General features: G+C 66.8%; 2 protein-coding genes across 5 annotated transcripts in view; both read left to right on the top strand.

Annotated features, from left to right (window-relative positions):
- LOC111742273 (collagen alpha-1(I) chain-like) overlaps positions 1–11856 on the top strand; it is a 17867-nt gene extending 6011 nt beyond the window's left edge. The window contains exons 2-4 of one of the 2 annotated variants that reach the window (XM_023532784.1): positions 1277–1405; positions 2150–2227; positions 2302–11856. In XM_023532784.1, the coding sequence (XP_023388552.1) occupies positions 5181–6329 (1149 nt within the window). In that variant the 5' untranslated portion in view covers positions 1277–1405; positions 2150–2227; positions 2302–5180 and the 3' untranslated portion in view covers positions 6330–11856. Of the gene's footprint in view, positions 1–1276 lie in introns of both variants that reach the window. The other variant, XM_023532786.1, reaches the window with a different exon arrangement.
- Positions 11857–21547: 9691 nt separating this feature from the next.
- On the top strand, positions 21548–22924 carry GRIFIN (galectin-related inter-fiber protein). Of its 3 annotated transcripts, none has more exons than XM_023532812.1 (5): positions 21548–21559; positions 21783–21862; positions 21957–22116; positions 22492–22613; positions 22852–22924. In XM_023532812.1, the coding sequence occupies exons 1-5, from the start codon at positions 21548–21550 to the stop codon at positions 22865–22867; spliced, it is 390 nt and encodes a 129-aa protein (XP_023388580.1). In that variant the 3' UTR covers positions 22868–22924. The 3 variants fall into 3 exon arrangements, with proteins under 3 accessions (XP_023388580.1, XP_023388578.1, XP_023388579.1); XM_023532810.1 differs by having other exon boundaries at positions 22447–22613; XM_023532811.1 differs by lacking the exon at positions 22852–22924 and having other exon boundaries at positions 22447–22617.
- Positions 22925–24932: the final 2008 nt, after the last annotated feature.

The raw sequence follows: 24932 nt of genomic DNA, 5'->3' as shown, positions 1-24932 counted from the left end.
CCAGGCCAATGGTGGCCGGTGGCTGCTCCAGGAGGGGAGGGATCAGGTAGGCTGGACCCCACACCCCCGCCTGCAGCATGGCCTATGGGCACCTCTCTGGGTGTGGGGAGAGAGGGTCCCCAGTCTTGGCTCTGCCCCCAGCTCCACCGGAGGATCTTAGGCAGGCCGTATGTCTCTCAAGGCAGCAGCTGCCCACACTCGAGGCCCCCTTGGGGCTCCGAGGCCAGGCCCTGTCCCCGCAGGGCTGGACCCTGGCAGATCTTCAGGCCTGGAGCATCCTCAGGGGCTGCCCTGTCCCCACCTGCTATTCCTGTCACTCTACCCCAGTGGCCCAGTTTCCCTTGTCCTCTACGACGGTGGGGGGGGGACCTGGGTGGACATAGTCCCCCTTGAGGCGAGGGTGGAGGTGGATCAGGTATCCCAGGCGGGGCCCTCTGCTGGCTGGGGCGGGGGCCATGGCTTTCAGGTCCTCAATAGCCCACGGTTGGGTTCCGTCCCCGGGGAAGCCCCTGCGGTGTGGCCATTGTGATGGGCGTGGGAACGGAGGCATCCTGGCCAGACAGGGATGCGCCTCGCTGCCCACAGGGGCCCCGCCAGGCCGGAGCCGAGGTGGGAGCACGCGAGGCGCATGTACACACACGCACACATGCACACACGCACGCACACGCACACACATGCACACTCACATGTGCACACATGCGCACATGCACACGCTCACATGCTCGCACACGTGCACACTCGCGCACACTCACACGCGTACACACATGCATGCACACCGGCCGATGCGGGGGCTTGGCGCTTGGGGAAACTTGGAGCCCGCGTGCCAGCAGGACGTGTAGGCTCCAGTTCTTCGGCCCCTTTTGGGCCCTTTGCCGGCCCCCCGTTGCCCCGGTTGGGGGGGGTTCCTTGTTCTTTCCCGGGTTGTTGGGGGGGTTTTGGTTGGTTTTCGGGGTTTTTTCCTTGTTGGTTGCCCCCCGTTGGTTGGCGGCCTTGCCCTTGCCCCCGGGCGGCCCCCCTCTTCGAGACTTCCTTCGGCCTCTCCTGCCCCTCTCTGCAGTGTCCTCCCCCAGTCCCCTGTTTGGGTGGCAAGGCGTGCCCTCGGCTGACAAGCCGCGGGCCGGTCCCTGCTGGCGATGACAAGGGCGCGGGCTGATTTCAGGTCCTTGCGGCAAGGCCCCGTGGGGGAATGAGTCGGGCTGTTGGAGGAGAGGGGACGAGATGTCTCAGCTTCCCTGGGCCTGAAAATGCCCGCGTTTGTCTCTATCACCCTCCCCAGCTGGGGTTCCAAGGAACTACTCTGTGAGGCCGCCGTGCCCAGCATGGCAGAGAGAGGCCCGGACACACGTGTGTGTAGGCGTGTATGTGACTTCGCACGTGTGGATGAGCCCGCGTGGGCACCGGATGAGTAAGGGCACGGCAGCCGCACGTCTGCACGTGCGAGCCGGTGGGAGTGGGGCTGTGTGCAGAGGACACGTGTGTCCATGTGTACGCACGCCCGGAGCCGGCCCCGCAGCCCTCAGGGGCGCCCTCCGTCCTGCAGAGCTGCGGATTCGGAAGGGGGAGGCGGGTCGGGCTGGCCTCAGCCTCATCCCCCAGGGAGGTGGCCAGGCCGAGGTGGGAGGCTGAGCCAGGCCAGAGCGCGGGGCGGGGCTGTGCCAGGGTTCGTGCCTCCTGTCCGGCCAGTGGTGGCAACATCGGACGGAAGGTTGGCCCCCATCAGGAAGGCACTGCCCAGAGCAGGGGGGCTTCTGGAGGCCGAGCCAGCTTTCCCCAAGTTCATCCTGAGCCTCCGCGGCTGACCTCCCCTACGGCCCCAGCTGCCTCCCTTCCCAAAGTGAGTTGAGTGGAGAGTCTCCCTCCTCCTGCGCATGGCCAGAGCAGGCACGGATGCGGCTCTGTCCCCTGCACCTGCCTGGCTGAATGCCTGCTGCCTTGTGTCCGCAGTAGACTCTGAGACGGGCAGGGCTTGCTCAGGGACACACAGCCAGCCCAAAGGGTGCAGCTGGACCCAGGAGGCCTGGCTCCCCATCGGGGCACTCACGGTGTGGCAGCCCCAGCCCTCCCTGGACTATGACTCCAGAATGTGCCTCTGGCTGTTCAGTTGCTCTGTCCCCCTGAGCTTGACTTTGGACTGGGTGCGTCCTCCCAGGGCCAGGCCTGATGGCTCCTCCAGACACAGAAAGAGAGGCCAGAGGTGAAGGACAGCCCATACCGAGGCTGTCAACAGGTGGGTATTGGGCAGAGCACCGGGGATCACATGGGCCAGTCCTGAGCAGCCACCAAAGCCTCTCCTTCCTGTAGCTGGAAGCATCATGGAGATGCTAGGTTCCCTGCTGGACCCTGGGGATAGAACATGAGACAGACCCAGCCCTGCCCGCTGAAGCTCACACTCACCCCGGGGGCCAGGAGACGGTGTCAGCAAACAGATCGAGCTCCACGAGGGGCAGCATGAGAAGAGACGGGGCCAGGCTGAGCCCAGGAGGGAACCACTTTGTGAGGAAATGGATGAAGTGACACCTGGGCCAAGGCCCAGAGGGTGTCACAAAGTACACGGGGACGTCATCCAGCATGGCGAAAGCAGATGCAAGGCGCTGGGGTCGACCGGGCCCCCTCGCGCCCCCCGCCCCCCGCCCCTTCCTGGAGCCCCTCTGCAGTGCCGTCTGCAAGCGAGCGGGAGCTGGTCAGGCTGCAGACAACTCAGCAGGAGTCGAAGACCCCGTCGGGAGTCTGGGGTGTCTGTGGGAGGTGTCGGGGGGCAGGCTTGCCCCCGGCCAGGCTCCTCTCCCAGGCCCTCGCCCCTCCCTCGCCCGCCCACGTTCTGGGACAGGAGCCTCCCCCGGTGCCCTCTCCCCCACATCAGTGTCCTAGGGCTGCTGCAGCAAACGACCCTGACCTTGGCTTAAGACAGCAGATATCTGTCGCCTGGAGTCTGGGATCGAGGTGTCTGTGGGGTCGGCTGCCCTCTGAGGCTCAGAGGGAGGTTCTGCTTTCGGCTTCTCTCCAGTGGCCGCCGACCATCCTTGCTGTTTCTGGGCTCGTGGACGCGTCTCGATCTTGGCCTTCATCGTCACCTGGCTGTCTTCCCTCTGCGTTTACGTGTCCTCTCCCGTTCTCAGACGACACTGGTCACTGGATTCAGAGCCCATGCTAAATCCAGGATAATCCCATCTCAAGACCCTCCAGTCAATTACATCTGCAAAGGCCTTTTCTCTAAATAAGGCCCCCTTTCCACGTTCTGGGGGCTAGGACTTGACCTATCTTCTGTGGCCACCATCCAACCTGGTGTACCCCCAAATGCCAGGGATCGGGGAGGTCACGTCTCCCCTCACTACCAAGCCAGCGTCCCTGCTTTCACCACGGCAGACTCGGGGCCATATGGGACCCCGGACACGTGCACGTCGGGATGGCAGACGTGGGGTGGTAACAGAGAGTGGGCAGCGCCAAGCCTGCCCACCAAGAGCGCGGCCTGTGGTTGCCACGCCCACGTGGGACGAATGGACAGACAGGCACCCGGCGCCAAGCACCTGCCCCACACAGGGCCGGGGGAGCACATGGCCAAGGGGTGCACGGCTGGGGGGCGCACGCAGATAGGTCTGTAACACGCAGCGCCTTGCCAGGCCCCTCGCCAGCAGGACATCCCTCTCTCAGCCCTCAGGTCTGGGCACGAGCACCGGGCAGGTGGCCACCAGGCCCGGGGCCAGCAAGACGCGGCACTGGGCCCGCGCGATTGCCCCACCGTCGGATGGCGCCTTCCGCCCCGCCGTTGCTTCTGCCAAGACGCGGCTCAGCCGAGCTCCAGCAGCCTCACGATCCGTGCAAGCCTGACTCCAAGCTCGCTGCCAAGGTGGGGGCCAGCGCTGCGGCGGGGTCTGCGGGCTCCTGTGCCAGGGGCTGGCTTCCCCGGCCCCGAGCACCTGCCCTGCAGCTGCAGACCTGGGAGCTCTGCTGTGCCCCCGAGAGCCTGCTCGGAGTCCCAGCCCCCCACGTGGGAAGTGGGGTGACGGTCCTGCACGTCCGTCTTTCTCCCAGTGGGCTGGGGAAGAGAGAGACAGTGTCCCTGGTCACGGGTGCAGAAACTGAGGCCCGGAGGTGCCTGGCCCGGTCTCCCCTGCCCAGCAGAAGAGGGTCAGGGCAAGCGAGGCCCCAGCTGGTCCGCCACCTGCTGACCTGCTCCCTCTGGGGGCAGACGGTGGGAACCAGCCATGCCTCTGCCTCCCAGCCCCAGGCGGCCGCCTCCTGGGAGGCCTGGTCAGTGGGCTCAGGTGTCCCGCACAGCCGGTTCCTCTGCCTCGTCCGTCCTCACCGCCATGGAGCCGGAGGGAGCGTCACTCCCCAGGGGCTGATGGCGAGGCTGGCGAGGTGGCCGTCTGGCTTCCACAGGCTAGGCCGGCTCTGATGCCACCTTCCACATCCCCCCTGGGAGACTGGGCAGCCCAGGTGTGTCCACGGGGACCTCCCCAGAGGTCCCTTCCCATGACCCCCTAACCCGGGGCTAGTGCAGGCCTCAGTACCAGCCTGCCCCGCTGGGGCCTGTCTGGGGTCCACCGAGTGCTTGGAAAACTGCCCCAATAAGGGGCCTTTGCTCCTCAGCCACCCCAGGTTCTTGGGTGGGTCAGGATCGGGACCCCATTTTTCAGTGCCTGAAGGGGGTCAGTGCGACAGGGGCCCCACAGCCTGTGAGCCACCTGAGCGTGCGCCTGGGTCACCCACCCCACCTGCCACTTCCTACTTCTCACTGCGCCAGACCTGCCCTCGGCTTCCCCCGTGGGACCTCATCCAGGCCCGGGAGTTTGGGGAAACCGAGGCTGAGAGAGGCCGGAGGTTTCGCGCGAGGTCGTGCAGCTCGTTTCTCTGCCGCTGGGAGCCACACTCCCGGGGTGGAGATCCTGGCTGTCCTAATCCTTAGCTGGGGGACTCAGGTGAGTCACAACCTGTCTGTGCCTCGGTTTCTTCAGCTGTAGGAAGGGAGGGATCAGCAGGCCGGCTGCGAAGGTCGCCGTGTGGCTCCTGGGCTCTGGCGCACGCAGGCCTGGCCCGCGGTGAGGGTGCGGCCGAGGCCGGTGCCGCTCTCGGTTCTCATTGGGACATTTTCTGCTCCCCGCGGCACCGTGAGCTTCAGAGCCCGCAGCTCGTCCTGTTCTCTGCCGAGTCGCGGGGCCCAGGCGGTCTCTGCTCAGGGCATGTTTTTAAACTACGAGCTGGAGTTGGAGCCCAGATCCCTCGCTCCAGAGACTGTGGCCTCCCGCCTGTCTGCGTCCTCGTGGGGTTGCCGTGCGAGTCTGCACAGCCACATGCTAATGGGATTGTCTTCTGCAAGTCAGGACACTGGGCCAGGGAGGGTGAAGCCTCTGGACAAAGGCGCCTGGTTTTGGCTGGGTGAGCTGGGCTGGTGGGCTCAGGCTGGGGAGCCGGGTGACGAGGGAGGCAGAGCCGGTGGGTGGGGGCCTTGGGGCCCTGCAGGTGGGAAGCTGGGCCCGCTCCCCCGTGGGGTGGCCTGTTCCAGCTTGCCGACCGGTACCGCTCCAGGCCACGGGTGCCCACACAACGGCAGACCATGCGGCCCCCATGGGGCCTCCGCCATCTCCTGGCGTCCACACAGAGGGAGGGGTGCTGCAGGCAAGGGCTTTGTCACCTCCACTCCAAAGCCGGACTTGGGGGGCACTGAAGCCTGTGTTTGCCCCAAGAGCAGCTGCCGGGGCGGCAGGAAGGCCTGCCCATGCCGGTGGCACAGGCCACTCACGCAGGGCTCCGCCTGGACCGTCCCTGGTTCGCCCGCTCGCCCGTTCACTCTGCAGCCCGGCGCCGGCGTGCTGCGTGGCCTCGGGCGAGTGTCTGGCCCTCTCTGGGCTGCGACGGCTCCCCCACGGCAAGAGGTGCCGACGTGTCAGCCAAGGGCCTCCGGGGCGGGGGCAGGAAGCACGGGGTGGGGGCAGACACAGCCCCCACAGCACGGCCAATGGCAGCTGCGAGGTTGGCTCTTCCTCGGCCTCCCCGGAGAGTTCCGGAATCTCGCTCTCGCCCACGCACTGCCCTCCCCCTCCCCTTCTCTGCCTTTTCTCAGGGCCCCTGGCCACCCCGCCCCACACCGAGGGCCATGGGGGCGTGCTTGCTGCCCTGTGAGGCAGGGCCCCGTGACAGATGAGGAAACTGAGCCTGGCAGGCTTCTCCCGGCCCTGCCTGGAGGACTTCACGGCCCCCGCGCTGCCTCCTCGGCTGGCCTCCCTCATCGCACCCCAGACCAGCCGATTCCCTCACGGGCGCCCACCTTCCTGGGGGCCCGGCACCACCACCCCCATCTTGGCACTGCCGCCCCCCGCCCCTCAGCATAGCGCGGGCCCCCTCCATGTTGCTCCCACCTTCGGGGCTGCCCCTGGCCAGGCTGGCCCCGGGCAGGAGTCTGAGCCCCCTTGTCAGCCCGCATGGCCGCTGAGAGCCTTGGCCCCTGGGTGGGGAGTGGGGGGAGGGCCGGCCGGGCCGGGGGCGGGAGAGGCGGTTGCGTCTATCTGTGTCCATCTCGCTGGGCATCCTGAGGCTCAGAAAGCTGTCATGGCCGTGTGAGGTTTCTCAGTGAGAAGCAGTGAGGCTGGGCTGTCGCCCCCCTCGCCAGACGACTGCTGCGTGTCCTCGGGGCTCTGGGCTGAGAGCGCCCGGTCTTTCGTGCAGAGCTCCCAGCGCCTGCCATGTCCGTGGTGCTGGGTCTCCGCCCCGGCGGAGCTGGCTGTGGGAACGGAGCCAGGGACAGGTCGAGGGGCAGGGCTCATGGCCTCGTGGAGAAGGGGATCTTCTAGTGACGCATCAGGAGCCATGTGGGACAGGCCCGGCACGTTCCAGGACAGCGGTGGGCCGGCTGCAACGGAGTACGGTGGAGATGAGGACACGGGACGGGACAGTGGACGTGTGGACCACAGGCCGGGGACAGGCCGGGGACAGGCCGGGGACAGGCCGGGGGACTCTCCACCCCACTGGACGGAAGCTGACCACTTGGCAAATCCCCGCTTCCCGCCACTGGAGTTCCCAGAGGGGAAGGCTGGAGACTTGGGGACAATGGCAGGGACAGAGGGCAGGGGCCTGGGGGCCTCGGGGGCTGGATTTACGGCCTCCTCTGACCTCGGCAGAGGACCCAGGCTTGTTGGGCACAGTCCGTCACCAGCGACCAGCCCGGCGGCGAGACGGCCAAGATGAAAGGCCCAGAGGAAGGATTAGCCAGTGGCCCAAAAGGCCACCCAGGGCGCCATGGCAACGCGAGGCCAGGAGCCCTGGGAGAATGGAGCTTGTGTTAACACCCTGCACGGCGCCCCAGTGGGGCTGGGGGCTTGTTAACCAGCTTAGCAGGCGACCCAGCCCGGCCCTGCCGTCCCTCAGCCCTGAGGAGGCCTGAGGGACCCAGAAGGAGGCGGGGCTGGGGTGGGTGGCGTTGGGCTGGCGGGATGGGCAGGGGGCAGGCGCTGGGCTAGGACGTGTGAGCTCCCAGCTCCCCTGCACCTCCACGGTCGGGCCTGGGCCCGCAGAGGGAGGGCCAGGAGTCTCCCGGCACCTTCGTCCTTGAGGCCTGTGTGCCTGGTCCTGGAGGGGGCGCCGAGGCTGGAGAGGGCCTGGAGGTCACCCAGCCAGGCGGCCCACTGGACGAGGGTCTGTCGAGGCCGGACGGGTGAGACCTGCTGGTGCAGCACTGTGGCTGGAGGTCGCCTCGCCAATTCGCCATGCTGGCCTGAGCCCGGCCTGAGGGCTGCAGCATGGGGCGGGGGACCTGAGCGGTCAGTCCCAGACCGACGAGCGGAGCCTGGACAGAGCACGGGGTTGGGGAGGAGGTAGTGGGTGTGCCATGGCCTCACCCCCCACCCCAAGGCTGCCGACCCTGCCGCTAGGCTGACCCCTCGTCACAGCTCTGCCTCCGGCTCAGACATCAGCTCTGTCTCTTCCCTGGGAGACCTTCTTGGGCCTGGCCTAGGCCACTGGGGTTGTGGCACCTGCCTGTCACCCTGGTGCTCTTCCAGGGGAGTCCCTTTTGCGGGCTCTGGCCGCCAGCTCCCCAGCCTCGCCCGCCCGCCCCACACTGGCTACTGCGAACACCAGGGTCTCTCTAGCCCCAAGTGTGTCCAAGAAATACACCCAAGTGCCCTGTCGTGGCCCCCAGCTCGCCCCCAGGACAGCCCTCTGCGAGCCTTACGGGGCGGCGGGGGCGGCACAGGCCTGGCCTTTGGGACTGCCTGTGAAGTGGCCTGGGCCTGGATGGGGGACGTCTGGCTAGGGGCGGGATGGGGAGGGGACACAGTGCTCTGGCCCAGAGCAGGCCTGACTCTGGCCCAGGGGGAAAAGCCCTGTGAGCCGGTGTGTGGAGAGGCTGGGGCAGGCCCGAGGCGGGCAGCGGGGCCAGGCAGGTGTCTAAGCCCCTGTTGACGCAGGATTATAGCCATCTGGCAGCTCCCGCACCGCACAGCCTCCTCCCCTCCGGCCTTGAGAGCTGGGCAGGGGCAGCTGGGGCAGCTGGCACCCTTGGCAAGGCCTCAGTCTCCCCATCTGCAAAGTGGGGCGCTGGACTTGGGCATTGGGGGTGCGAAAAGCCTCAGGGTGCGGAGAAGGGAGAAGGCGGGCTCTGGATCCTCCGGCCTGACGGCAGAGCCCGGCCCCCCTGGTGAGACTTGAGCTGCCAGAACTTGGCCAGCTGGAGGTGCGTTCTGGGGGCGCTGAGGCTCAGGTGGTGGCAGAGCCCAGGCAGCTCCTTGCTCCTGTCCCCAGGGGTACCCAAGCCTCGACACCGTGCCCTCAGCCTTCTCCGGGATGATGTCACCTGCCAGGCCCGAGGCCGGGGCACTCACCCTGTCACAAAGGCCCCGGTCAGTGCAGGGTGGTGGGGAGTGGGGGTGGGTGGAGGCCCATGTGCAGTGTCGGGGAGCTGGCCTGGGTCCCCCTCCTCACCCCTGCCACGGCCACCTCCGGTGGGTGTTGGGTTTCCTCAGGGCGAGGCCCCAGCTGCACACAGCTGGTGGGGCCGGGGCAGGAACCTGAGAGGCTGTGTGCCTGCAGCTCCTGAGGGGGGCCCTGGGCCTCGCCCTGGGCCCCCAGCTGCCATCTGGCCCTGTCCTTCCTGGGAAAGAGGAGGAGCCAGCCCGCATTCCTCTGCACCGGCCCCTCCCCAGCCGCCCCTCCCCAGTCGGCCTCCCCAAACCTGCTGCCTTCAGGGCAGGCCCCAGGACGCTCCCCACACCGCACCTGTACCTGCCTGCTGCAAGGGCTCCAAGGCAGCTGCTGCTCCCTGCAGCGTCTGGGACCCGGGACCCGGGACGGAGAGGTGGCCCCAACCCCTCCCCCTGTGGGTCTGTGCCCTCCCGCGACTCTGGAGCCTGAACACCCACTGTGCGCCTGGCTCAGCTGGGCGCTCTCTATTCTCCAGGGACACCCTGGAACGGGGAGTGAGAGCCTGAGGGGTGCCAGATGGGTGCCAGGACGAGGGCGGGGTCAGACGGGCACCCTGTCCCCAGCCTGCTCTGTGGGGGCGTGGAGGCCTTCCACTAGCAGGCAGGCAGACAGGGGGACCTTCCCCTGTGGGTCCTGTGCGTGGTTGGGGTGAGAAGGAGGGGTCGGGGCACTCACCCGGTGGGGGTGCATGATGCACTTTGCAGAGGGAGGCTCTCACCCTTTTAAGCACCCCCCCACCAGGCCGCCGTCCTGAGAACCCAGAGCCTGGAGCTCACTCAGGATGGCTAAGGGGGGCACCCCAATGGGGTGCTGAGGGCTGCAAGGGCCGGGTTTGTGCAGGGAACAGACGGGCCCAGGAAGCAGGCCATGTGCCTCCCAGCGCCCCACCCCAGCCCCCCAGGACACAGCAGCCGCCAGGCGCTCCCCTTTCTTCTCCGCCCCTTTCCCTGGCTCTTCAGCAAAGCAGTTGCTCGAAACTAATTGAATTTTCCGCCTGGGAAGGGCCTGGGGAGTTGAGGGCGGGGTGGGGGCTGGGAAGAAGCTTGTTAACAGGTCCGGCTCCTCCTCCCTGTGGTGGGGGTTGGGTGGCCAGGCCCTGGTGGCCTTGGAACAATGGACAGACATACAGAACGCGGCCCTCGCTCTGGCCGGAGCCTGAGTGGGCCGGACGGAGGCCTGGCCGGCACTCTATGAATCCCCAGGACCGCTGGCATGGTCCCCTGGGCCTCGATGTGCCCCCCACCTCCAGCAGCAAGGAGAATGGGGTAGGGGTGGGAGGCATCTGAGCACAGACCAGAGTCGTCCCACAGCGGATGTGGGGGCTGCTCCTTGAGGTCTGGGCCTCTGCCCCACTGCCCAGACAGGCGGCCTGAGGTCCAGGCAGACCCACAGCCTATCCCTGGCCACGCGCCGGGCAGCTGAGGGGCTGGTGGCTGAGCAGGGCTGGTGCCCGGCAGAGGAAGGGGTGGGCGAGGGTCCACCGCCCGCCCAGGTTTGCTGCCACCGTCCAGCTCGGCCCAGCTGGCGGCACTGCAGGTGTGTCGGGCGTGTGCGTGCACGACAGGGCCACGAAGCAGCCGCCTGGGCACGGAGCAGGGGGCCTGCCACCCTCCCTGCAGACCCCCGTCCCCTCCCACAAACTCTCTCCTTCGCTGGACCCCAGTCCCCCACACCCCGATTGGAGAGGGGGAGACCTCACCCCGCCCCATTCACTAGCCCTGGGGCCCCACGAGCCTCATAGGTGCAGTAAGGGTGTCAGGGGCAGCTGTGGACGAGGGCAGCAAGACAGGAGGTCCTCACTCTCCCCTGGGAGCTGCAGAGGTGCTGGGGCAGGACACGGGATAGCCCGGCCCTCCCCTTCCTCCTTAAGCTGCCCCTGGGGCCCTGGGCCTGAGAGGCCCTGTGGAGGAGTCTCAGGAGACAGTGACTCCCATGGGGAGTGGAGGTGGCCACGAGAGGCCTTGGACTCTCGGGCATCATCGTGGAGCCTCGCGGTGGGGCCCAGAGCTGTGCCAGGCATGGGTGAGCGGGCGGGGGCATGAGAGAGCCCGCCACCCTGAAGGGAGGGCGGTGCTGGGCTCACAGTACCCATGGGGACGCTGAGGCCGTGGAGGCCTGTCGTGTGTCTGGGTCACGATGCTGTGCGTCCTCCCACGGCCTGACTTTCCCCCGCTGGGTGTGTAATGCGGGTGGGCGGGCCCCCCAGAGCAGGGCATCTCAAGCTGTGAACGGTGGGGACCTGGCCGGGTCCCAGATGCCGGGGTGCAGGGGCCTGAGGGAGGGCACTAGAGGACCAGGGACACAGGAACCGAGAAATCGAGGGTTCTCCAGCCGCTCTCGGCCCTGCCTGCCGTGCCTCCCGCCTGACCTCTGGGATGCTGGCGGCACAGCCCGCTCCCTTCCTGCCCCTCCTTGGGGCCCTGGGCCACGAGCAGGCACACCCGTTCCTGCCTGCCACTCCAGAGAGCACGTGCCAGCGGCCGGCGGCAGCCTCTCTGGCCTGCACTGCTAGAGGTCATCTGGGGAGCTGGCGGGGACTCTGAGTTCACCAGTGGGTGAGGGGCAGGCTTTGGGCACAGATGACCACAGTGACCAAGCTGCGGCCAGGGCGGGTGAGACGTCTGTCCCTCATTTGTCTCGTCTCAGCCCAGCCAAATACTCACCCCTCCCTTCCCCGCCCTTGGACTTCTCACTGCTGCAGCCCCCGGGCCTGGCTGTGCCCGGTCACCATGTCCTGTTCCAGGATCCCGGCCTGGCCACACAGCGCCCCTGCAGGCACACGGGGCATGCAGGTATTGGGGGCACTCGTGCGGGTCGCTGCCTGGACCCAAGGGCAGCCACCGGGGAGGAAGGCCCTGAGGTCAGGGGCGTGGGGACAGAGTCCCGGGGTGTCGGGCCGCAGGGCAGAGGCCCCTTTGCAGAGTGAAGCCCCACAGAGGGAGGGATGTGCTGGGAGGTGGGCGGGAGAGGGTCAGGGGTGGGGACTCAGACGCAGTGAGACCCGGAGAGTGGGCGACTCGGAGGAAAGGGCGCGGCGGTGGGACCGGGGTCCTGCCCTCGGACTGGGGCCCTCGGGGAGGGGCCAGGCAGCCCAGAGCCCCTCGCTGTCCGGGCAGGGAGATTAGGAGGAAGAGACTGATAAGCAGGGGTTGTCTTGGCAGTTGAGGCCGATACTCATCCTGGGGGCATTTTTTCCCCATCGAATCATCCTGGGCTCCGTCCAGGGCCCAGTCCCGGGCCCTGGGGTGACCGACACTCCCCCACAAGACGCCCTGAGCCGGAGAGTGTTCTGTAAAGGCCCTTTCCCACAGCCTTTCCCGGGACCTGGGGCTGGCCCCGCACTGAGCCGGGAGGGGCAACAGGCGTGTGTGGGGGTCATGAGGGAGTCTGGGCAGCGAGTCCCCTCAGCCTCTGGGGCTGTGCTGCCCTGCAGATGACTGGGTCTCATTCTACTCCATAAGCACTGGCCTGACCCTCGGGGCCTGGGCCGCTGTCCTCGGACAGTCCCCATTCTGGGGAGGTGGGTGTGGCAGAGGAAGCAGTTCATCTAGGGGGTGACAGCTGATGATCTAGGAAGGAGCTGGAAGGAAAAGAGAGACTGAGCCCAGCAGAGTCTGGGGGGACTTAGGGCTCCATCCACCCTATGTCTCCACCAATTCTGAGATCCCCCAGTCTTCCCCCTTTGCATCCTGACCCATTTGGACAGACAGATGGACAGATGGGAATATGAGTGGATAGATGGATGGATGGATGGTAGGTGGATGGGTAGATGGATAGGTGGATGGATGGATGGATGGGTGGATGAGTGATCAGATAAATGACTGGTGGCCGAGTATACAAAAGGATGGCTAGGTGGATGAAAGACAGATGGATAAATAACTTATCGGGGGATCGATGGCCGGAGAAGTGAATAGATAGATGAGCAGATGGACAGACACTTGGAGGGACGGGGCGGGCAGAACGGCTCCCCCTGTGCGGCCCACTCGAATCCTTGAGACCTGTGGAAACGCTACGTGCATGGTGAGAGGGGCTCAGAGGGCGTGCTGAGTGAAGAACCCGGAGCTGGGGAGAGGGTCCTGGGCCGTCCGTGGGCCCCGAGCAGCCACGGGGTCCTGCTAAGTAGACGGGTCGGAGGAGACGTGTACACAGAAGCAGAGCTGGCTCTGAAGATGGGGGCCGGGCCATGAGCCAAGGAATGCAAGCGGCTTCCAGAAGCTGGAAAAGGCCAGGAAACAGATTCTCTCCGAGCTCCGAGCACCTCCGGAAGGAAGGCCACCCTGCCCACACCTCGGTTCCAGCAGCGAGACCCGCGGCTGACCCACAGAACCGCATGATGAGAAGTCCGTCGTGTTAGCTGCTACTCTGTGGTCATCTGTTCCGTCAGCCAATGGGAACGAACGCAGAGAGGGGTGCAGGACGAGCGGAGGGGTGGGGGTCATCATGCTGGGTCATCCTCGGGTTTGCACCCAGGTGAGCCATGGTGCCACGCGGGCTGGTGAGCCCCCGGCTGGAGGGCTAACCGAAGGTCAGGGTTTAGACGCTCCAAACTTCCTGGGGGACCATGAGCATCAGAGCCACCGAGATGGACGTAGAAACACTGAGGATTCTCCGCGGTCTAGGCCCACCCACCTCGTCTCGGCCCCACGGCAGCCCAGGTGGTCCCCATTTGCAGGGGGCTTGGTCCCCATCTTCTTTCTCTCGTGACCCTAGCCCAGCCAGCCTCTCTGCACCCGGGAGAGGTGGCCGGGCAGGGTGAGGGGTCAGGGCCGTGGACGCCCACCTCCAGCTGAGCCAACGGTGCAGACCCGTGCCTTCCGCAGCACGCCCCGCCGTGGCACACGCTCACTCACCTCACACGCACACGCAGGCACATGCGTGCACACAGACACGTATGTCCGCACCGGCCCAAACTTGCTCTGACGTGGACACTACGTGGCAGCGGGGTGGGCGGGGGGCTCCGTCCTGCTCTGCTTCAGACCCACGCGCTTGGCCGTGTCCCTGGGCCTTCCTGGGCCTCCGTCTCCCCATCCGTGGGCTGAGGGTCTTGGGCCACTCGCAAGCCAAGGACAGGGGGTGGGGGGTGGCAGTGCCGTGGGGCAGGGAGGCTGGGGGGGCGGGGGTGACAGTGAAGTTGGCCGTCCCAGCCCTCACTCACGGTTCTGACCACCGGGCTTCCTCCAACGAGCCCCTCTGGGGAGGGACTGTAATTAACTTCTTCCTGTTCAGATCAGGAGCTGTTTCCAAAAACATATTTCGAAGGATTATTTTGCAAAGGAAATGTTTTTGAAAAAATCTTGTGTCCCGTCCCAGCCTGGGGAAGTGGGAGCAGCAGTCAGAGCAGGGGCAGGGGTGGGGTGGTCCTGGTGGCCGGCGTGAGCTGGCGCGCTGGGTTCAGCCCTGAACCCCTGTCTGGGGCAGGGAGGGGGCAGGGATGGGAGGGGGAAGGAAATGAGAGGGGACAGGAGCCGAAGGGGGCAAAAGGGTCCCCACTGCCTCCTGCCCAGGTCCCCAGTGCTCAGCCCACCCCGTCCCCGCAGGCCTCATGCCTGGGGCCCTGCCCGTCACACGGGGACCCTGGAAACCCTCGGCCTCGCACCCCGCCGGCCTCCACCGCCATCTAGCTTCTCCTGTCCCTCCCCTGAGGGTGCCCAGGCTCTGTCCTGGGCCTCAGGTGACAGGCATCCTTCAGCCAGGTGGGCGCCCTGAGTCCAGCCTGCCCCTCCCACGTCCGGCTTGCCTCCTTGGGTAGCTCGTGGGCGCTCCCTCCTTGAACTTGGCCCTGGCTCACGCCCCCTGTCCCGCAGACGGCCCTCCGTCCCCACTGAAGTTACACACTGTGGTTTTCCTTTGCTTTGACTTTCTGTCCTGAGAAACAAGCCACAACACATCGATAGGGGCGGCGGGGGGGGGGTGGTAGGATGCCCAGACCCCGCAGAGCCAGTCCCGACCCCGCCCGTGCGGACTCCAGGCCAGTCCACGGCTGCCCACCTCCAAGGCCGGTGGCCTCAGGCCAGCGCCCCAGCGCCCTGGGCCTCCATCTGCACTGTGCTCCATGCCCGCTCCGCCTGCCACTCCAGGCACGCATGGAGTGTCTAGCAGTGTCTGCCGGATGGACGAATGGCCGGGCCACGTGGACCTGGGTGAGTCTCGCAGCAAAGACTATTTAATCTCAAAAGACCACCCTTTGGTGCCCTCCGCTCAGAAGCCCAGGCTGCGCCCCGGGCCGGGGAGGACCAGGCTCCCCAGGCGGCCCCTCTCCGCCTCGGTTTCCCCGCCACAGCTCATCCTGCCCTGCCATTCCTTAGGCTTGTCCGGTGCTGGCCACACCGCTCAGAGCACGGTTCCCAAGCCCCCGGGGACTGGGGCAGGGAAGAATGTTCTGTCAGGGCCTGCTCGCCAGGGCCTGCTCGCCCGCTGGCGGGGGTGCTGACCAAGTGCGTGAAGGGCACAGGGAAGAGACCCGGCCGGACCGTCCTCGCCTGCCGCTCGCGTGCTGTGGTCCTCAGACGAGCTACCCGGCCCCTCCGAGCCGCGGGCTCCCTTCTGGGAAAACAGGGAGGCTGCAAGATGAGTCCTTCGGGTCCTCTGAGGGCCTGTGGGGCCCGACCCCGTCAGATGGGGCTCCTGGGGCCCTGGGCGCTCCAGGGGGACCCCTTCTCTGCATGGACCACCCAGCCAAACCCACCTCCTGTTCAGCCGCCCAGCAGGCCAGACCCCAGCTCAGGGGTGCAGCCCCCTCCCTCCTCTGGAGGCTGGCCTGGCCTGCGGGTGTCCAGTGGAGGCTCCCCTGTAAGGGGGCTGGGGCTGCCCGGTCTGGGGCGCGAGCTCGCCCGTCCCTCTGCCTCCGCCCCTCTCTGGGACCGCATTCCCCACGCGCCTCTGCGGGCCCCCATTCTCCTCTCGTGTCCCCCGCCATCGCCCTCTCTCCGAGTCTCTCTCCCCATCCCCGTCCCCCACCCATGTCCCCGTTCCCAGCCCCTGCTCCGCCCAGGGCTCAGTGCTGCTCGCAGCTCCGGGTTCCAGCACCCCACCCGCCCAGATGTCTCGGAACTGGTGCGAGGTTATTTTGGGAGCTGGCGGCTCCCCTGGGCCTTTCCCAATAGTCTTGGCGGGAGGGTTCGAAGCCGGCGGGGTCGGCCTGAGCGAGTGAGGGGCATGTGGCGCTGGCCGGAGGGGGTGCAGGGAGTGTGCCGTGGGGCCGGGGACAGCATGACCTCCCAAAGCGTCCGGGGCGGGTGGGGGCTGGCGGCTCCCTCCCTGTGCCTGGCCAGAGCCCGCCCGAGAGGCCTCCAGGGCGGGGGCGGGCTCATTCTCGGGCTGTGGCCTCCGCCTTTTGGGGTGATCTGTGACCTCGCCTCGCACCCCCGAACCCCTTCCCTGCCTTCTCCATCCCATGGAATAGAGCACAAGCCCAGGAGCCACTTAAAACCTTTCTAGTGGCCACGTTAAAAAAAGTTTTTGAAACGGGGAATTAATTTTAATAACGTATCTTATTTAACCCAACAGATCCAAAATATTATAATTTTCACAGTGCGATCAATGTAAAACTTAGCTGCGACGTTTGACGCGAGTTTTTGCAGCGCGTCTTGTTAAGTCCGGGGTTTCGTCACACTCGTATCTCAGTTCAGACTCTTTAGACGCCCGACGGCTACGTGCGGTCAGCGGCTGTTGGGCCATGCAGCTCAGTGCTGCTGTCCGATTTCGCTTTCTTCTTAGCATGAGTCACCTTCTAGAATATTCCATTTGCTCAGCTATTTATTCTCCGTCTCTCCCTCTGCAGTCGGCGCCTTGTAAATGTTTGGGGATGAAGTGGGTCTGGTCCCCTCTCCCCCGCAGCCCTGGAGAAGGTCTTGGCCCCGGGTCACAGAGCAGCCAGCGGTGGCCCCCTGTCGACAGAGCCGGCCTGGCGCTGGGGGCGGGGGCTACAGGGCCCTCGAGGCTCGGGTACCCCATCTCCATTCCGGCCCCGTATCCCCAGCCGCTGTCATGTCTGACTGGATCCCCAGCCCTCCCTTCCTCAGGTCCTGGCTGCCGCCACCTGTTTGCAAGGCCAGCGCAGCCTGCGTCCCTGGTGGCTGCCGGGGCCCAGCCTCCTTCTGGAAGAGTCATTACGGTGTCCCCTCCCGGCCAGATGTCAGCCGGCCGCCGGCTGCCCTGCCCTACCCGGCCGCGAGGCCGCCCACCGGCTGTCGTGCGGTGGCACAGAGCCCAGATGGCCGAGCAGGCTCGTCGAGCTTCCTCAGTGATGGCCGCCATCAATGGGTCACTCACCGTGGGGACTGGCTCGAGGTTCCCACAGCCCCTCCCAGGAGGGCCACCAGGAGGTTCAGCCCCGGCACCACGAAGGCCTGTGGAATCTCCCAGGCATGTGCTCTGGCCCAAGCTCCCTAGTGACCCCTGGAGGCTTGTTTCCAGCAGTGACTCACGGGGCGGCAGATGCACTGCCCACAGTGGCCTGTCTTCCCGTCAGCGTAGTGGAAGCCCTCACGCCAGTGGGGGTGAGCTTACTTCGACGATGGCAGAGGGAGGGGCCTTCGTAACAGATGCTGACCCGGGGAGCAGAGCTGGAGGACCCGGGAAAATGGGGGGCCTGGGGGAGGCTCTGCCATGCCCCCAGCCCGGCCCCCTCCCTGCAGGGCGGGACTCAGAGCGAGGACTGGGGCTACTGTGTCTCCCCTTTGAGCAGTAGTTACCACATCTACAAAGCGGGAGGTGAAGTAGAATGGGTCCTAGTGTCCCCTGGGGTGTGTGACAATGTGAGCACTAAGGCCTGGCCTGGGGTGGGCCCCACTGCCAAGGTGGGGCAGCAGGGGCCAGAGCTCGGTGCCCCTCGTGGCTGCCCACGCTGTCTCCCAGCAAGCCCCTCGCCTCCTGGGCCTCAGCTTCCCCACTGTGTCATGCCGGCCCAGTGCTTTCAAGCCGTCCTCGCTCTGCAGCCTGACCCAGAGGGCGCAGCCCAGCAGTGGGGAGGAGAGCGAGCCCCTGCGTGCCAAGGCCGCCGAGCGCCCACCCGGAGGACAGCTGGCCCGAAGCTGTGCCCGGGGCTGGCGCTGCGCTGCCCGTGGGAGCGGCGCCCCCTCTCTGACGAGCAGGGCTGAGAACTCCAGGCTGGCCTCGCCATCTGTGAGAGCTATCAGGCACGAGTCTGGGACGGGGTTCTGGGGGGGGGCCTTGCAGCCTGAGAGGGGCTCTGGGGACAGCCTGGCCCAGCACCAGAATCGCCACTGGTGGGCCAGGCTGGTGCTCACCCTAGGACAGGGGTGTGGGGTGCGAGGGGACGGGGGGCTGCAAGGGGCCCTGGACTGGGCGCCTAGGGCCTGCACCAACCTCCCGGGGCCGCCACCCCTCATGTGGCGCTGTGGGGCGCTTTCTTCTTCGGACCCAGTTTCCTCGTTGCCGAAGTCGGCACAGCGACGCCCGAGGCCAGGAGGCCCATGAAGGCCCATGAAGGCTGTGTTGGCCACCCAGAACGATGGGGCGATCCTCCTTAGATTGTTCCTAGGACTTGTGGCCGACACCCCTGGGCCACTGGGGTGTGTCAGACCCTGCGCGACCTCGAAGCCCCGCTGCTGGGCCCTGCTCTTGCTGTGCCACTCCCTGCAGCACCCTCCCCTGCCCCCTTCTAACTCCTACTCATTCTTCAAAACCCACTTAAGGTGCCTCCTCCTCCAGGAAGCCGACCTCGATAGCCCTCCATCCAGCCTGAGGACTGTGTCCAGGGGGCAAACTGTTGGGTTTGAATCCTGGCTTTGCTACTCCCCAGCTGTGTGACCGTCGGCAAGTCACTTAACTTCTCTGAGCTCCTGCACCCTTCTCTGTAACACGGGGATGACAGTCTCGGCCTCCTGGTGCTGGGCGCGGTGCTCATGCTGAGCTTGCAGAGAGCCGGGCACGGGCAGAGGGTGGCTAGCACCGTGCCGTGGGGCGGGGTCTAGCTCCCGGCACCTCTGAGCAGCAGTGCTGTGCTGGCGCCACCTGGTGAGGGAGGCCGCGGGGCCGAGGCTGGGCGAGCCACCCAGGTGGCCATCCAGGAGCAGGTCCTCCCTGGAGCTGGGTGGAGCTCCTGCTATGTCCTCAGGAGCCCGTGACAGCTGACTGCCCGGGGCAAAACCACTTATCCGGGCTGGGGAGGGTGGCTTCTGGATCCTGGACCCCGGGTGGGCAGGCTGCTCCCACAGCGCCAGCTTTGGCCGGCCAGCAGTGCAGGGCAGAGGCACTGCCCACTGGGCGCCCCGACCCATGAGGCCCTGCTGGGGTCCCACCCGGGCTCCATAACGTCGGGGCGTGCCTGCTGGGCTGAGCCGGCCGCGCAGGGCCCCCGTGACCCTCTCTCCATCCTCCAGTTCTGTCGGGGCCTCCTGAGTGCTTGGTGTCACAGAGCTTTGGCCACTCCTAGCTCCCACCCCGTGTGGGCGAGCTTCCAAAGCCACAGTCCGACAAGGTGAGACCACAGGCCTGGCCAGGTGTGCACTCATGCAGGTACAGGTGTCGTGGTGCAGGTGGAGGCCCGGAGCCTGCCTCGTCCCAGGTGTGGCCTTCTGAGACCTCCAGGCTGGCAAACAGGCAGAGCTCACCCCTGCCCCCTTGAGGCCCCTGGGGGTACCTACAACACAAGCCCCCACAGCTGAGATGGGGGGTCTGGGCTCAGTGAGGGGCGTGCCCAAATCAGGGGGTGCCGAGGCCTCCTCACCCCAGGCCAGGGTCTCCCCGGGGCAGCAGTACACGGGTGCCTGTCCAGGGCCCCTGGGGGCCAAGCTCCAGCCCCGGGCCCTTGCAGTCAGGCAGTTGACTCCCCAGGTCACTCCACTGGCACCTTTGCTGACCCTGGAGGAGATGATGGTCCAGGGCTGTGGTGGCCCCAGGCCGCCCTCCCCCACCCAGGGGACAGGCACGGGAGCAGAGGGGGGCAGCGGGAGCAGGACCGCCGAGCCCAGTGTGCAGCTGAGAACAGTGGGGCCCAGAGGCTGCTGGCTCAAGGTCACCGAGCTGCGGAAGCCTGCTCCGGAGCCCTGACTGCGTGTTCTGCCCGGCCCTGCGCCCTGGACGCTGGCCCACACTGTACCCAGGCTCCGTGTCCCCCCCTACCAGCAGCCGATGCTAGGCCTGCCCAGTCCGGGCACCCTCCGACTGGGGACAGGGCAGGGGGTGGGGAGGCAGGACGGGGGCCCGCCCCCTGCTGTGCTCCTCTAGTGGGGTGCCAGGCGTCTGCGGACCCCGGGGCAGCGAGGCTGGGCGGAGATGTGGATGTGCCGGGCGGGCCGGCTATCTGAGCCGGGACCACAGCGGGCGGGCTGGCCCTGCAGCGCCTCTGCTGCCCAGGGCTGCCCCCTGCAGGCCCGGCTGGTGCCCGGCCGGGAGGACAGCACTGAGCTGTGGCCTCTGCACTGTCCCACACTGCAGAGCCCCGCCCCACCCCCCAAAAAAAATACCTGACCAGGCACTTGACTGCACCAGCGCGTGAGAACAGGCCAGGCTCCAGGGTCACCCTGCCAGGAGCCACAGGCAAGAACGGGGCCGAGGCCGGGGCCTGACCAAGACGGCGGGGGCCACTCACGCCCTCCTCATGCACGCGTGGGCTCCTGTGTGCCCCTCCCCCACACGCTCACACTCCACGCTCACCACAGCTCCACGTGCACACTCACACGCACTCACCGCACTCGCGTGCTCACACGCACGCACCCGCACGCTCACACTCCACGCTCACCACAGCTCCACGTGCACACTCACACGCACTCACCGCACTCCCGTGCTCACACGCACGCACCCGCACGCTCACACTCCACGCTCACCACAGCTCCACGTGCACACTCACACGCACTCACCGCGCTCCCGTGCTCACACGCACGCACCCGCACGCTCACACGGCAGGCGCCCAGGTGCTCCACGCACCCAGCCCGGCTCCTCGTCCGGCTGGTTCCTTGGACAATGCAGCCAAGAGGTGCCCACAGCTGCCTTGAAAGCTTGGGGAGACCCGGCCTGGCCCCCACGCCAGCTCAGCAAAGAGGGGCTGCAGGACGCGGGGTGCAAAAGAGGCCCTCCCCACCCCTTCTGCCTGCTCTGGAATGCGCTGACCAGGCGCCCAGCCTAATCCCACCTCGGCCAGGGGGCAGCTGAGCCAGCTGGGGCCGCCGCGGGGGAGCGGGGTGGGGAGGGCTGTGGCAGGCGACAGAGGCTGGAGGCCCCAGGGGGTCAGGTGGTCAGACCTGGCTTCCCGAAGGCCAGGGCAGAGGTTATGGTAGGCCAGCCTGCCCCTCCCCCCACCTCACTGACCAAACCAGTGGGCTCGTGTCCCTGGGATCCAGGTCGAGACCCTGGAGGACGAGTCCAGGCTGGACCCTCGAGGATGGGGGAGAAGCTGCCTCCCAGGGCGTCTGCGAGACCCTAAGAAGTGAAGTCTGGGAGCCAGATGGGACCCTGAGGAAATGGGGTCTGAGCCTGTCCCCCCCGTCCCTGGTGCTTGAATGGGGGGCCTGTGGGGCCATGGGAGGCCAGGAAGAAGGGAGGAGTGAGGGCCTGGGGGCGGGGAAGGGCAGAGTGCCCTGTCGGCCTTTAGGGGGTGGGGCTCGGCACCCCGCCCAGCCCCCGCCCTATATCTCGGAGCTCGCTCTGCCAGGCCGCAGCGGCTGGAGAGATGGCATTGCAAGTGAGCGAGGCCCGGATTCGGGGAGAAGGGTCAGGGCCAGCTGGGGCTCCCCGCCCACAGAGCCTCCCTCCCATCGGACCCCCACGCTGAGCCCCCCGCCACCCCATCTCGGAGGGAGCGCAATGCCCAGGGTCCAGGGCCTGTAGGGAGCATGTGCTGGGGCGGGGAGGCTGGGGGTGGCCTTTGTGGACCCCGGGCCTCTGTCCCCCTTGTTTGCCCGCAGTTCGAAGCCTTCTGTGCAGAGGGCCTGGTCCCAGGCTGGAGCCTGCTGGTCCAGGGACATACTGATGCCGGAGAGGACAAGTAAGAGACAACGCCTCCCAGGGCCCCTCCTCGGCTTGGGGTGGGGTGCCTCCCCGGCCGCCTGCTGCCCTCATGACCGCATGATGCCCCCCAGGTTTGAGATCAACTTCTTGTCCGAGGCGGGGGACATCGCCTTCCACATCAAGCCCCGATTCTCCAGTGCCACCATGGTGGGCAACAACTTCCAGGCTGGCCGCTGGGGCCAGGAGGAGGTGTCCAGCGTCTTCCCCCTGACACTGGGGGAGCCCTTTGAGGTGACGGGGAGCGGGGGAGGCCTGTGGGGCAGGGAGGCAGGCGTGGGGCATCCCTGGACTCACGGGGCCAGCTGGCTGCTTCTCAGGCTCGCTGTGTCCCCTGGGGCCCAGTGACACCGCAGTCCCCGCCTGGGACCCAGGGATCGTTTACAGGGTCTGAGGAGCGAGGACGGGGACACTCAGCTCCCATCCGGGCGAGCCTGCGTGCGGGGGGCCCACGTGGCCCGCCTGGCTGTGCTTGGGGGACTCAGAGGGCATGCGGAGCTGGACCAGGAGCAGGAAGGGCCCAGGCCCCGGGCAGGCCGAGGGTCACTGGCGCCCTGTCCCCAGATGGAGGTCAGCTCCGACTCACAGCACTTCCACGTCCACGCCCAGGAGCACAAAGTGATGCAGTTTGCGCACCGCCACAGGCCGCTGGCGGCCGTCACGCGGGTGCAGGTGCTGAGCGACCACCGCCTGGCCCAGGTGGAGCTGGCCAGGAGGGGCCTGAGCTGGGGGTAAGCTCCCCGCCCCTGCCCCAGTCCCCCTGAGCTGGGGGAGATGCTCCCGCCCCCGCCCCCGCCCCGGCCCCCGCCCAGCCCTCCTTCCCCAGCCCAGGGCCCCGGGGCCACCGGCAGTCCTGGAGGGGGCTGTCGGCTCGTCCTCCCACCCGCCCCTCGGGAAGCCTGTCCACACTCAGCCCGTTTGTCCCTGGCTGAGGCCGGGCTGAGCCGAGCATGTCCTGGACGCTTACAGGGATAGGGGCTACTGAGCTGTGCCCGAAGTCTCAGGAGCGAGCCTCAGCCACCAGCCCCCGAGGGGCCAGCGGAGCCCGCCGCGGGGAGGGTGGGGGGAGGGGTCTGTGGTTCCGGGGACCCCACTGCAGCTCCACCTTCAATAAAGTCTGAGCAGGCTGCAGGAGCGTGGCTGCCGTGAGGGGCCAGGCTGGGGTGGTCCATGCAGCCCCAGACACCCTGCCGGGGCTAGGGGCTGGGCACTGAGGCGTGTGCCCTGGGGTGGCCCGACCCCACCCCTTCACCCCCGAGACACGGAAGGTCTGGGGTGGGGCCCGGATGGACACAGGTTTGGGCGGGGAGTGGTGTCAGGTGAGGTCAGACGAGGAGAGGGGGCTCCTGGCCCCGGGTCAGAGAGTCCCAGCTGGTCCTCCCCCAGGACCACTGAGCCCACACCCTTCCAGCCTTGGCCTTGGGGTGTATCCTTCCTAGTCCCAGACAGACTGCTGGGAGGTCCCTGAGCTTCCTCCTCGCCCTGCTTCCTGTGGGGGGAGGGAAGGGACCTTCCTGTTTCTCCTCTTCCCACCTGGAAATGAGACGTGCTCCCTTCCCTGTCCCTCCTGTGTGAGGGGGAGGGGGAGGGGGAGGAGGGGCCGGGTCAGGGTGGGGCGGGCACAGCCGGGAGCCTCCTGCCTTGGTTTAGGGCCCCAGCTTGTCTCATCTATCATCTGGCATCTACCTATCTATCCATCAGTCTATTTCGCTTATCGATCATCTATCTATCACCTATGTGTCATCCATGATATCTACGTATCTGTCTCCTACCTATCGCGTTATGTCTATCCATCGCCTAAAACAAACTGATGGTGTCACAGCTTAGGACAGGCCTAACAGGCCTTTAACTGTCAGAGTGAGTCACTCAGAGAACCGCGGGAGGTCGGCGACAGCACAGGCAGGAGGGGACGTGCTTGCGGACCGGACTCTGACGCCGGCTGCCTGGGTCTGCGTCCCTCTCCGCTGCCCACGTGTGGCCTTGGGCAGGTCTGAGCTTCTGCGGACAGCTGGAGCACTCGGCTCACAGGGACTCGTCCGGCTCAAGGGAGTCGATTCGAGTGGAGCAGCAGAGCGGTGGCTGCCACTTGCCATGCCGTCACCTGCACATGGGTCTGGCTCAAATGTCTTGCTCTCTAAGGTTTTGCAGATGGGGAAACTGAGGCTGCGTGGGGGGCGGGGAGTCGGCAGCAGGGTGGGGCCCGGGGTGGGGAGGGCCCAGAGACCCCCAGTGGTCTGCAGAGCTGAAGGGCCATCTGGGCAGAACAGGGGGAGACAATGGCGCCCCCACCCCAGGGTGGACAATGGCGGCCACAGCCTCCAGCGGCGCAGCTTCCTTCCTGTCTCTACTCACTTCCCTGCCTGTGTTCGCGGCTCTGCTGGCCCAGGAGCCCCCCGCCCGCCCCTCCCTCAGCAGGTCTGGCCCTTTGTGTTGAGGGGACCTCAGTCCAGCAGGCCTGGCCCCGGGCCCTGGGAAGCACTGGGGTGACAGAAAAGGGTTAACCTACGCGGGATGCCCTGCCTGGCTCAGTGGTCAGGCCAGGCTGCCCACTGGTGGGGTTGGCCCTGCTCACGGTGCCAGGCCCTGCTCTGTGAACTGAGCCGGTTGCTTGCCGTCTCTGGGTGTCTTCTGGGGGTTGAGAATCAGGTCCTCCCCCAGCCCCAGCTACTCTGCAGCACCTCGAACTCCGAAATATTTGCTGTGTGAAGGCTGAGTAAACACACGAACCACTGGCTTAGGGAAAGGCACAAGAGCCGTGAGCGAGCTAGAGCCACCCCTGCCCCCAAAACCGGCCCCTGCATTGGGAGCTGAGGATGAATCCCACCCCTGCCCCCTGCGGGCAGCTTCGCAACCCCCAGCTCACCTCTCCCCTGCCCCCGCCCTGCACACCCCAGGGCTCAGCCTGGCCGGCTCACTGCCCAGGCCCCTCTCCTGGGTGCGGCCCCCTCAGAGACGCTTCCCGCACCCTGGCTGTTTATTCCTCGTCACTGCTGCATCTGTTCCCTTTGTCCCAAGAAGCCATCGTGGTTCATGAATTGACGCAGCTTTGC

Source organism: Pteropus vampyrus, unplaced genomic scaffold, assembly GCF_000151845.1.
Source record: "Pteropus vampyrus isolate Shadow unplaced genomic scaffold, Pvam_2.0 Scaffold90, whole genome shotgun sequence".
NCBI lineage: Eukaryota > Metazoa > Chordata > Mammalia > Chiroptera > Pteropodidae > Pteropus > Pteropus vampyrus.
Note: the sequence above shows the minus strand (reverse complement) of the source record. Positions and strands in the feature narration are given on the sequence as shown.